This window comes from Ascaphus truei, chromosome 4 (assembly GCF_040206685.1).
Source record: "Ascaphus truei isolate aAscTru1 chromosome 4, aAscTru1.hap1, whole genome shotgun sequence".
Classification (NCBI taxonomy): Eukaryota; Metazoa; Chordata; class Amphibia; order Anura; family Ascaphidae; genus Ascaphus; species Ascaphus truei.
This window is the reverse complement of record NC_134486.1, coordinates 207,493,979-207,507,046: the sequence shown is the minus strand read 5'-3', so window position 1 is coordinate 207,507,046 and position 13,068 is coordinate 207,493,979. Positions and strand designations below refer to the sequence as shown.

The 13,068-nt window shown below is 45.3% G+C and overlaps 1 protein-coding gene across 1 annotated transcript in view; it reads left to right on the top strand.

Annotated features, from left to right (window-relative positions):
• The window catches only part of MOCS3 (molybdenum cofactor synthesis 3), a 58,273-nt gene extending 45,438 nt beyond the window's left edge, over positions 1-12,835 (top strand). The window contains exons 11-13 of the mRNA XM_075596786.1: positions 6,785-6,881; positions 8,796-8,900; positions 12,631-12,835. Of these exons, the coding sequence (XP_075452901.1) occupies positions 6,785-6,881; positions 8,796-8,900; positions 12,631-12,788 (360 nt within the window). The 3' untranslated portion in view covers positions 12,789-12,835. The remainder of the gene's footprint in view (positions 1-6,784; positions 6,882-8,795; positions 8,901-12,630) is intronic.
• The last annotated feature ends 233 nt before the right edge of the window (positions 12,836-13,068 follow it).

Genomic DNA, 13,068 nt, shown 5'->3' with positions numbered 1-13,068 from the left:
TTTACATTGGTAACAGACCGTGCTCCATTAAAATGGTTAAATAGTATGAAAGACTCCAATGCTAGGTTGACCAGGTGGTATATGGCCCTTCAACCCTTCTCGTTTGAGATTCAGCACAGGCCTAGAAAAGAAAATGCCAATGCTGATTTCTTTTCTAGAGAAGGGGTGGATGGTCGGGCTTCAGCTGTGCGTTGCCCCAGCCACACACTAACAGGGGAGGAATGTGACAGGGTGAATGAACGTCACCAGCTCTATGCCTGGCAGACGTATGTGTAGGTATGCACTGCAGCAGTGACGAGGTTAACTTTCAGCTGGGAAGCTCCTGACAATTAGAGTGGTCCCAGCTGCATAATCAAGGTGTTTTAAAACCCACAGGCTGCACACACATGGGGGCTGGCTGGTCAAGAGATAGGACTGAAACGCTGAAGTAGATTACTGCCATAAGGTCTGTTTTCCAAGTGCATGTTTCATGAACTATCTGGGTTTTTTGTATGCTGAAAAGAAGCTTTCGTTTTGTACGCTGGAAAGAAGCTGTTTTGTTTTTTTGTATGCTGAAAAGAAGCTGTTTTGTTTTTGTGTGCTGTATTTTTAAGGCTCAATAAATAGCCTTATCCAGAAACCCTGCGTGTGGCTGCATGTACCCTGCAACAGGAAGCTTGTAGCATCTGGGAGATCTTTGGACAAACGGTTGTACAGTGGCGGCCAACTTTATTCTTACTTGGCTAGCTCCGCGAATTTCAGAAGATCCCGGTGATGTGCGGTTTTGTGTCGTTTTCTCCCGGGGTATATAGCGTTATTTTCGCGGCTGTGATTTAAGCATTTTATTCCCGCTGGCTGCAATACTGCAATGCCGTGTAAAAACGCATGGGGCGTTTGCGATCTGTTGTCTTTAAAGCCGTCCTCTATAACCCCTAACATACAGTACTGTACATTTTTATTCATAGTGTACATGTGCAGGGGGTCTCCGGAGCTGAACCGCGTTGGTTTCAGGTCAGGGGACCCCCTGCTCCCCGAGATACAGCCCCTTTACGAGGTGCCGGTATCCCTCTGCGTTTAAAGGTCCCGATCACGTGACCGCGACCTGTAAACCAAGCAGAGGGATACCGGCACCCCCTAAAGGGGCCTGTATCTCGGGAATCAGGGGGTCCCCGGACCTAAAACCACAGAGGTTCTGCTCCGGAGACCCTCTGCACATCTACAGTATGAATAAAACACATATATAAATAAACACTCGTTCCTTACCTTAGCGGCTATGTGCTATGGTAACGAAGCAGCATTTCTGTATTTTAATAATATTGTACAGTGAGCAGGGGATTCCCTGAGCCAGAAATTAATGCTCAGGGAACCCCCTGCTCCTGCACAATATTATTAAAAATACAGAAATGCTGCTTCATTACCATAGCGTATAGCCGCTAAGGCAATGAAGGGGTTAACTCACCGTGCCCGCTTTATTGTGGGTAGCGGGGGTGGGTGAATGGGGTATTTGGCCCTTGGTGTGAGTTTAGGACTTGCGGGGGGGTTGCGGGTGCACTTAACCCCTTCACGGCCATAGCAGTTAATACCGCTACGGTCATGAAGGGGTTAAGCCCTCCCGCTACCCCTCCGCAAGCCCTAAACAACCATCATTGGGGCTAATACCCCCTTCAACCACCCCCACTACCCATAATAAAAAAAACTCACACACAGCAGCCGCCCAAAAAATAAATAAATAAATCTAAATAAATAAATCAATATAAATAAATACATTTAAAATACATTTTTATTTATAGTGTAGATGTGCAGGGGGTCTCCGGAGCTGAACCACGTTGGTTTCAGGTCGGGGGACCCCCTGCTCCCCGAGATACAGGCCCCTTTATGAGGTGCCGGTATCCCTCTGCTTTTAAAGGTCCCGATCACGTGACCGCGACCTGTAAACCAAGCAGAGGGATACCGGCACCCCCTAAACGGGCCTGTATCTCGGGGAGCAGGGGGTCCCCGGACCTAAAACCACAGCGGTTCTGCTCTGGAGACCCTCTGCACATGTACAGTATAAATAAAACACATATATAAATAAAGAATCGTTCTTTACCTTAGCGGCTATGTGCTATGGTAACGAAGCAGCATTTCTGTATTTTAATAATATTGTACAGTGAGCAGGGGGTTCCCTGAGCCAGAAGTTAATGTTCAGGGAACCCCTGCTCCTGCACAATTTTATTAAAAATACAGAAATGCTGCTTCATTACCATAGCGTATAGCCGTTAAGGCAGAATAAACAATAAATACATTACATACATATTTTTAATGAGTGTTTTAAACCTCCCTGCCTTCACTGTAATCTATGTAAAATCCCCTCCCCCTATTGTGTGTTTTAAACTTCCCTGCCTTCACTGTAATCTATGTAAAAAAAACTCCCCTATTGTGTGTGAAGCTTCCCTGCCTTCACTGTAATCTATGTAAAACCCCCTCCCCCTATTGTGTGTTTTTAACCTCCCTGCCTTCACTGTAATCTATGTAAAAAAAACCCTCCTCCTATTGTGTCTGCTAAACTTCCCTGCTTTGACTAATCTGTGTAAGCCCCCCTCCCCCTATTGTGTCAGTTAAATCTGCCTGGCCTGTGTTTCTGTGAGTGCAGTGTACTGTATGTAAATGTGGGGAGGGGGATCCCGTGTAAATAACCACACCCACTACCCACGGCCCCTCCGCTGCTTGCTGCAAAACAGAGACAAAAATTAAAACATACAAAGTAATGTCCCCTAACCCCTTAATCACCATAGCGGTTATTAACCGCTACAGTCATTAAGGGGTTAACCCACCCTCACCCACCACTCAGGATGCCTACATACCCTCCCACACTAACCCCCCCCCCCCCCGTGAGGCCTAACCACCCAGTACCCACAAGGGAGGCCTACCCACATACCGTTGGGGAAACCCCCTGACCCCCCACCCCCAGTACCCACAATAAAAACAATACAGTGCCCCACAATAACCATCATTTATTAAATACATTACCCACCCCCTGTGCCCCCCCCATAAATACAAGATTTATTCTTTTACATACAGGGTTCATAACGCAGCCCCACGCGAGTCCCCGGTGGGCTGGCGGGGCACCTGGACAGACATACAGTTTACCAGCAGCCCTTTTTACACAGGTTCTGGAGGCCTGCTGGTGGGTCCCGCCAGCACCATGGCCCCCAGGTGGTCTCCTTGGGTCACCGTGGGCCACAATTGGGTCCCCACGGTAGGCCCGCGGATGTCTGGGAGCCCCGGGTCAGACCCACATGTGTCTGCGGGGCCTCGGGTGGTTCCTTCGGGGTTCTGGGGAACTCACGAGTGCTCACTATGGGTCCGCAGTGCCCCCACAGAAGTGGGACCACACATCATCATCCCCGCAGACAACGGGTCGGCGGTGCCCCCACAGATGTGAGACCACCGCTTCATCCCCGCATGTGTCACCCGTGGAACCACCAGCCTGATACCCTTGGGATACCCGAGGATACCCGCAGGTGGTCTCCAGAGGTCCCACGCAGAACCACGGAACCAACCCTGAATGTAAAAAAATAAACCTGGCCTATACATTCAATACATACACCCTCCCCCCCAACACCTACAGTACAATAATGTGCAAAATAACTATTATCCAGATATGGATAATAGATTAATTGCCCATTATTAAAAACATTAACTAGCATATACAAATAAATAAAGTACTACTGACCTCATCAATACGAAGTGTCCGTCGCCAGCAAAATCCTTGTCTTGCCCACAACATACATAGCAAATACAAAGCCAATACATTGCAATTACATTCAGATATCAATTAACCCCTTAAACACCTTATCAGATAATAACCGCAAAGGTGATTAAGGGGTTAAGACACAGTGGCCCGATACCCACCCTTCACCCATGAATTTGTACAGTGGCTTCTTCATGCAACTATATATATATATATACTGTATATATATACAGAGAGAGAGAGAGAGAGATACAGTATATATATATATATATATATATATATATATATATATATATATATATATATATACAGTATATACACACACATGATGAACCAATATACAAATACATGTAGAAGGGTTATCAAAACCATACTGTCCTACAAATAACACTGCTCCATAGAACTTCTCCATAGACACACTACATTAAAATCAATTTCCTTTAATAATCCCAACTGATTTTACAATCTAAATCATCACAATCCAATGAAAAGTCAGTGAAACACATCACATTCCAATATAAATGATGCATAAAATCTATGCACCATATACATTCTGCAAATGAATCAACCAAGTAAACAAAAATCAATTAGCAATCATTATTTACATCCCTAAACAATTCACACTCCATCCCGAACAATGAAACAATTAACTAATTCACGCCTGGAGCAGAACAATTTAGCCTGTGAAAAAATACAGTACCGACCAGAATACAACCTTTAAAACCAAGGCAACACACAATACAATACCAACGATTACATCTATCTAATTTTAAAATACTTTAAACACACAATAAAGCATAGCAGCATAGACAAATTAATTTAAAACACATCAAATCAAGCTTTTTAAACAACATCATTTCTTACCCTGTATGTATATATCTCTCTAGACATATATACATACATACATACAGTGGCAAGAAATGATATACCACAAAAAAAAAAATACACATGTTAAAAAAACTTTTGAAAAAATTAACAAGTTAAATAAAATACATTTCTTTAGTTCACTTACCATTACTTGCCCCCCACCGACTCCCGTTGCGCACCTAAAAAAACACATAGAATATCAACAAAAATGCATCACACAATAAACTTCACAGAATATATAAAAAAAAAATGTGAAAGTGCAAAAAAGTGTATAAAGAAAAGGTAAAGAGTCCAACCAGTCTTTATAAATCAGTCCATGAAAATTGTTGATAATTAGTGCTGGTGTGGGGGTCTTCGGCTGCTCTCAAATAGGATGAACCACATCCAAGATTACCTAGAAAAGAAAAAGAAGAGAGAGCGCACGCCCCATAGCGTAATACTGTTGATTTAATATTAAAAGGGAAGGGGGGGGGAAGAAATGCACTCACAGGAGTAAAATTCAATTAAAACATTGTGTGAATAATTCACCCCCATCCGGTCTCTGCACTGCAAACGTCCACAGATCTTGGCTCCCTCAGGGCTGCGTGGAGATGATACTGTTCACAGGAGGCCAGTGGTGTAGTTCGCTGACCAAGATTCATCCCATGTGGTTCCGTAAATCGCCTCTTCCACTTGAATGGCCGCAATGTAGATCTTGCGCTTCAATGCTGCCTCGTGCGCGTGCGCAGCGTCGCAATGACGTAATTGCGCAATTGGAATCCCTGACGCGTTTCGTCACCATAGGGCGACTTTCTCAAAGGGCTGAACAGTTAATATTTGTAGGAGTCTGTACCTACTACTACATATCCAGGTTTCTTACCTTTGTTTATCCTGGCATGATTTCTTCCGGACACAAGTTCTCTGCTTTGGGTATTTTATTCCAATTTTATTTTTCCACTAGTGCATACAATGTTCACAATTATTTCGTCGTCTTTTCTATACACTATTAAAAGTTTATTATTTTTGTTTTTATACTGCTAGTACGTTATGCTTTCATATCACTTATTGGTATATGGAGCAGCTAGTTGATTGAGCCATTCCTGGGGATATTCATTATTTTATTCCCTCCAATTTTGACCATGAATGCGTATTAGGCCGAGGCCCCGCTGCCTCAGTCATCGCGCCCACACTGCATGCAGGCGGCGCGTTGAGAGACAATTGACCGCTACCTGCGGTCTGTAGGGAGCTGGAGCGGGGGGGTGGGGGGACGTGGTTTGAGCGAAGGGCTGGAGCGGGGGGGGCGTGGTTTGAGTGAAGGGCTGGAGCAGGGGGCGTGGTTTGCGCGAAGGGCTGGAGCAGGGGGGTGGTTTGAGCGAAGGGCTGGTGCGGGGGTGTGTGGTTTGAGCGAAGGGCTGGAGCGGGGGGGGGGCGTGGTTTGAGTGGAGAGCTGCAGTGGGGGTCTCCCGGGCTGCAAGAGGGTACAGCGAGCCCCCACACATGCCCTCTGCTGCTCGCTCTCCGTGCTGTCCCCCCCCCCCACCACCCAGTCCGTTCGTCCGTCTGTCCCCCGGTCCCCCCCACACAACACACACCGCACACATATACACATACATACACACACACTTTCCCCCCTAGTTTTTGGAGGTGGGGGTAGCTCTGACACTCCAGCCCCCGGCGCTGATAGGCTCACCAGCGCACCACATGACGCGTCACCGCTCGGGATCGCAATTCTCTTGCATCCCCTGGCGGCTGACGCATCACAGCGCATAGTGAGCCTCGTCGGAAGGAGGCAGCAGGGACAGACAGGCAGGAGGTAAGGGGCTGGTGGCCCGCGCGCACGCAGCCGCGTGCGCTGCCTTCCGCAGCGGGTCCTCCGCCTTAAAGGGACTGCTGTGACCTCTCTGGTCACAATATCTGTGTCGATTATCAGTAGCTGTTGGAGAAAGCATTTTATTTATAAAATGTTTTATCAGGAAATAATAATTTGAGCGTTACATCTCGTTTTCAAGTATGTCCTAGATGTTAAGTATGTCAAGCATGGCTATAATGGTTGAAATTAGCTTATGTTTTCTAACTCCTCTTAATGGATTCCTGTAGAACAGCAAGCAGATTATACATCAGAGTATAACTGTTGTCTAAAACTTGTTAACAAAGTTTCGTTTTCAGTGTAATCATCAAATGAGCTAATTTTGGGATTTTTTTTCACTTTGTTTTCCTATTTTTCAGGACTACAAAAAAATTCTGGATGACCAAGTTCCTCATCTCCTCATTGATGTTCGACCACAGGCCGAAGTGGATATCTGTCAGTTGCCTCATTCTATTCGTATCCTTTAGTCGTTGATTAGCAAATGTCTTCAGTCTGAGAGAGTTTGTAAATACAGGCATACCCCGCATTAACGTACGCAATGGGACCGGAGCATGTATGTAAAGCGAAAATGTACTTAAAGTGAAACATTACCTTTTTCCCCACTTATCGATGCATGTACTGCACTGCAATCGTCATATATGTGCATAACTGATGTAAATAACGCATGTGTAACATGCTCTATAGTCTCCCCGCTTGCGCACAGCTTCGGTACAGGTAGGGAGCCGGTATTGCTGTTCAGGACGTGCTGACAGGCGCATGCGCGAGCTGCCGTTTGCCTATTGGGCGACATGTACTTACTCGCGAGTGTACTTAAAGTGAGTGTCCTTAAAGCGGGGTATGCCTGTACAGTATTTTTGTAGCGTGCAAAACATTACAACTTAAATAAAAACATCAAAATTCTGATATGATGTATAATCTGTAATAATAATATATAGCAGGGCCGTCCTTAGAGCAGCAAGGCAACCGCCTTGGGCCCGACGCCTTTGGGGTGCTCCACGCTCCTTCCTCTCCCTCCTCTCGACCCCGGGATCCAACTTTCACCCGATCGGAGGGGGAAGCTGTAGGAGGAACGCTGCTCCCCCCTCCTCACCCCTCCTCCAGCTTCCCCCTCCGATCGTGTTGAATTCCGGAACTGACAGGAGCAGGGAGCGCGGTGCCCCATGGCTGGCATAGAGAGGTAGGTTTGGGGGGTGGTAGTGTGTGGTGTGTGTTTTCTCTCCTCTTACTTTTTCTGGAGCTGGGCGCCTCTTGTAGTTTCACGTTGCCATGGTGACCGATGTCATATGACACGATATGACACCGCGACGTCATATGATGTTTACACGGGGAGGTGCTGCCAGCATGCCTGCTAAGGCCGTAGTTATACCAGAAATCGCTGGTGCCACCACGCAGCAATAAAACAATAAAATCCAATGAAAGCGCACATACCAGTAGCGACATAAGCGCCGTGACGAACTGCAAAGCTTCTGTCTCATGAAGAGATTTGAGATTTAGTTTTTCACAGGCGACTGCTGCGTCACATGATTTGCACGGTCAATCACAGTGCATCTTAAACAAAATAACTGGTCATGTCTCCTCTGCAGTAGTGCTACAAATCGCTTTTGCATGTGCACATGTCACCTAGCGACGTCGCTACGATAACGTCACTGGATCGCTCTGCAGTTTCTGGTATAATTGAGGCCTAAGGCTGGCCTAATATGTATAATGTTAGATGTAAAAGATTTCCTGTTCAGCGCCGCAGATGAAGCGGCAAAAGTCAGCGGTACTATGGGGCAGGTCCATGCTTCTGAATGGGACCCCCACAGCGCTAATCTGTCAGTGCCGTGGCATGAATACTTTAAGTCTTGTGACATCTGTATTGATGTTATACTGTACAAGATAAAGGCTACCGAATATATTTTTAAAGAAAATGGATATACTGTAACCGCTTCTGTTAATTATTTTAATGTGTATGTGGACCTTAATTATTTGTTAGAAATTTGAGATCAGATAGAATTTAATTGGAGAGTACCAGAAAATATTGTTTAGATAGGTCTAATCATTTCAGCTAATCACATTAATTGTACAATATCTATCGTTCCCTAAAATGAATTTCTTTTGAAAATGGGAAACCACCTTTTGAAATTTAACAAGCAAAAAAAGAGCAACATGGAAATGAAGTTCACGTCCGTTGTATTCCCATGTCATACATGGTGTTTATCCATATTAAACAAATGCTGAGATCAAGGTTATCTGCAGTCTTTGTCCATTGTAAATGTTTTCTTGGCAAAACAAGACAGGATAAACACATGTTAGTGTAATGAGCTTTACTAGCATTTCATGTCTCTCTTTTTCTTTCAACTTTAATTATTTTTCTATCAACTGAGTAAGACATACCGTTGAGTAGATTGGAAGAGAAAAATGATCAGTGGACAAGTTTTCTGAGGACCAAAATAGCTGAACTGAGTCATGTGAGAAATGAAGTGGCAAAAAGAGGTAAGTAACATTTTTGACAAAAGTTAATAAAAAAAATTAGCAAGTATCTCCCAGGTAACATAGGGCTAGATTCACTAAAGGCCGATAAATGAGAAAATTGTCATTCTCAGTGTTTGACTCCACATTTATTTATCAGCCTATTCATTAATACGATATCGCCAGCGGTAAAGCAGGGATGACAGGCTTTTAACTGCGGCAATATGTTGGCTATATTTTTAAAATAGTGTATGCAAATTAACATTCACATGAGTAATTCTGACTGTTACTACTTTACATGCTATTAACCTAACTCCGATATCTGGTAATATTGGGCTTATGCCAAAAAAATATTGCCGATTTGAATCACCTACCCCCAAGCTGGTGCTAGGGCTATTTTAACTATTTATGTGATTAGAATAAATATACTCAAGATAAGCTAAACAAAACAAGAATAGATTATATAATTACATCAAATAAACATTAACAACATTTTTACATATTGACCCATTGGTAGCCCAAATGACCAGCTAATCATGGTTAACACATGGCTAGCTGGCCACAAAGGGCTATATGGCACTGCCTTACTAACACCCATGGTAAACAAGGGTTAACCCCCATATTCTTTCCCTCCAGGGGCCTAACCACCCACCCCATGGCATCTACCCCCATTTTCCACCCCCATTATACTTGGCTCAAAACATCCCACACACCCCCATCTCTAGGAAAGGCTTATGGGCAGATCCACAGAGCTCTGTTAAATCAGGGCAAATAACATGATGTTACCATGTGAAATAATGTGATGTTGGGGAACAGACATTGGTTTCCCTGAGTTTAACGGGTATCTACAAAGCTAATTATATGCGACATCGTCCGTTAAAACCCTCATTAGCATATGGCTAACACGGCGGTAGGCCGTTTACGCCGCGATAAGACACCCCTATGCTAGCAGCCAGTAATGCTAGCCTGCACTAGCCATATTCTAAGGAAGATGTAATCTGCCTTTAATGTATATGTATATATGTAACAATGGAAAGAAAAAGAAAAGCGTCCCAACTCAGCACTCAAGTATACTCAGAACAAATATCAAAGAAAATTATGATTTATTTAACAGCACAAATAATCAAACATAAAATACAAAAAATATTAAAACAAACCCTGACATCCTCCTGTGCGCGGGTGGGTGACTGAGTGGGTGACTAAGTGGGTGCGCGAGTGGGCAACTGAGTGACTGGAAAACAGGAGCGGGGGGTGAAAGGCAAGAGCGGGGGGGGGGGAAAGGCAAGAGTGGGGAGGGTGAAAGGCAAGAGTGGGGGGGGTGAAAGGCAAGAGTGGGGGGCGGGGGTGAAAGGCAAGAGTGGGGGGCGGGGGTGAAAGGCAAGAGTGGGGGGGGGAAGGCAAGAGTGGGGGGGTGAAGGCAAGAGTGGGGGGGTGAAGGCAAGAGTGGGGGGGTGAAGGCAAGAGTGGGGGGGGGTGAAGGCAAGAGTGGGGGGGGGGGTGAAGGCAAGAGTGGGGGGGGGTGAAGGCAAGAGTGGGGGGGGTTGAAGGCAAGAGTGGGGGGGGTGAAGGCAAGAGTGGGTGGGGGTGAAGGCAAGAGTGGGGCAGGGTGAAGGCAAGAGTGGGGGGGGGGGTGAAGGCAAGTGTGGGGGGGTGAAAGGCAGGAGCGGGCGTGCGTGGTAGAGGCGGCAGCGGGAGAGAAGCGACGGCCGGAAGTGTCCGGCGTGCGGGAGAGGTGAGCGGCAGGGAGAGAAGCGACGGCCGGAAGTGTGCGGCGTGCGGCCGTGAGAGGTGTGCAGCAGGGAGAGAGGCGACGGCCGGAAGTGTATGCGGGCGGAGATGAGACTGCTTGGAGTGGTGGTGTGAGGGGCTGGGGCAGTGTATGTGAGGCGGCGGTGAGAGGGGCTGATGGTGCGGTTCGAGGGCGGGTGGTAATGCGGGTGTGAGGGACTGATCCGGCGGGGGTGCGGATGGAGGTTGCGGCCCGGGTGGGTTTCAGCGGCAGATGGCGGGCCGGGTGTGAGGTGCGGCTGGGGGGGTTGCAGGGGCGCTCGTTAAGGAGGAGAATCTGCGGCTGCACTGCGCTCAGAGAGGCCTGCGGTGTAGCCGTGGAGGGCGGGACACCCGGGGGGGGGGGGCGAGGTACACCGGCCAATGAGAGCCGTGGGGGGGTGAGACACGGGGGGGGGGTGAGCCAATGAGAGCCGTGGGAGGGCGGCGGCCCATGGACCGACGGACCAATCAGATTGCCCCTAGACACAGGGAACACAGGGACATACAATGGTTTAAAAAAAAAACAATATATATATATATATATATATATATATATATATATATACATATAATAATATAAACCCCTTCATGGCCACTATAGCTTCTAAGGGTGGGTGGGATGGGGGTAGCGGCCCAGGGGTCGGTGGTTAGGTGTCATACATTTAATTTTATTCAGAGTATAATTCAACTGTTATCCCTACAAGGGAGAGAAAAAGATCATTTGTAAAGGAAAATCTAAAGAATGGCTGGATACAGGTCATTCAAGTACATTTTTATTTAGTGTGTGAAAAGTTTGTTTTGATGGAATTCTGTTGCACATTTGATTGAATTTTATGCCTGGGTGCATTTATTTAGGAATCACATAATATTTATGCTAGATACATGAAAATGATGTAGTGATGCAGCAGTCATTTATTATATCAAGGTCATATATGTTCATATTTATGCTTTTAAATACGATTATGTGGTTATTTCGTACTTCTTAGACTAGACCATTGTTGCGCATACTGGGCGGTGCAACATTTTCTAAGGGGCGCGCCAAACCGAGCCCTGCACTCTTCCGCAAAACATTTAGATTGAGTCCCGGGGGAGAAAGCGGGGCCTCTGTAACTTTGTCTTACCTTCTATCCGGCTTCTTCTCCTGCATCTTCTGATAGTGACAATGCATCGCCATGACAACGCATTGTCAAATGGTGACTCGATGTCGCAGAGGAGGAGATGCCGGAGAGCAGGTAAGAGGGTAGGTGGGGCGCGACATAAAATTTTTTCGCACCCATGGACTAGACCGTTTATTGTAGAAAAGTATACTCTGCACGTAAAGTTGCATTGAATTAAAATAAATAATAATAATTACAGGGTTGAATTAGGGGGTCTTAGAAGCAGAACTGTGTTTTCAGCTCCAGGACCCCCTGCTTCCAGAGGTACTTTCCTCGGTAGGGGTACCGGTATCCCGGCATTCAGTGCCTAACATAATGGCGGCTTTAAATGTCTTGCGTCAGACCGGCCAATAGGAAGCCGTGACATCATCCGTTGTGGCTTCCTATTGGTCTGTGTGAGCAGAACATTTAAACTTCAAAGGGATACCGGCACCCCTATGGAGGTAAGTATCTGTGGAAGCAGAGGGTACCCGGAGCTAAAACAACACAGTTCAGCTCTGGAGACCCCCTGCTTCAATCTTATAACTAAGTTATAATTTAAACGCAATGCAGCATGTTCTGCATCTTTAACGTCTTTTTGTTTTTAAAGTCATCTCATTTAATATTAGTAATTATGGTTGTTTATTAAAATGTAATAACTAGTAGTGTCATTGTTACAAATAATGAGCATTTATCAGCACTGCTCACTGTCTATAAGAGCGAATGGCCTTTATTGAGAATTGACAGTTAGTGCAATTTAGTGAACAAACTCATCCATCCCCCTAAAAATGCAATTTAGTATTAACACATGTTAATACTACTTACTCTCATGTGTTTATTTGTTTCAGTGATTGTGATATGCAAACTTGGAAATGATTCACAAAAGGCTGTGAAAATATTGCAAGAATTTTCTGGAAAAGAAGTAGAGTTGTTAGAAGCTCAAGATGTTCAAGGTGGACTAATGTCTTGGTCTAATAAAATTGATCCCACTTTCCCTCAATATTAAGATTTGAACTTGTACAATGAATAAAAAATATATATTCTATAACTATATATTGATTTGCATGTTTAGTTAAATAAAAGTTGTAGGACTTTTGTACATTTATTTTACTTTTTGAAAGCTTGTTCACAAATAAAGATAACGGGTGAGGTGTGCCAACGTCAAGAAAGTGCAAATAGAAGTGGCAATAGAATAGTAGAATATAGAATAGTTTTGTGCCATTGCTCCATTTTCTGCTCGCATTTGCGTCAAATGTATAAGTATTTCAACACAAATTGTTAGCCAG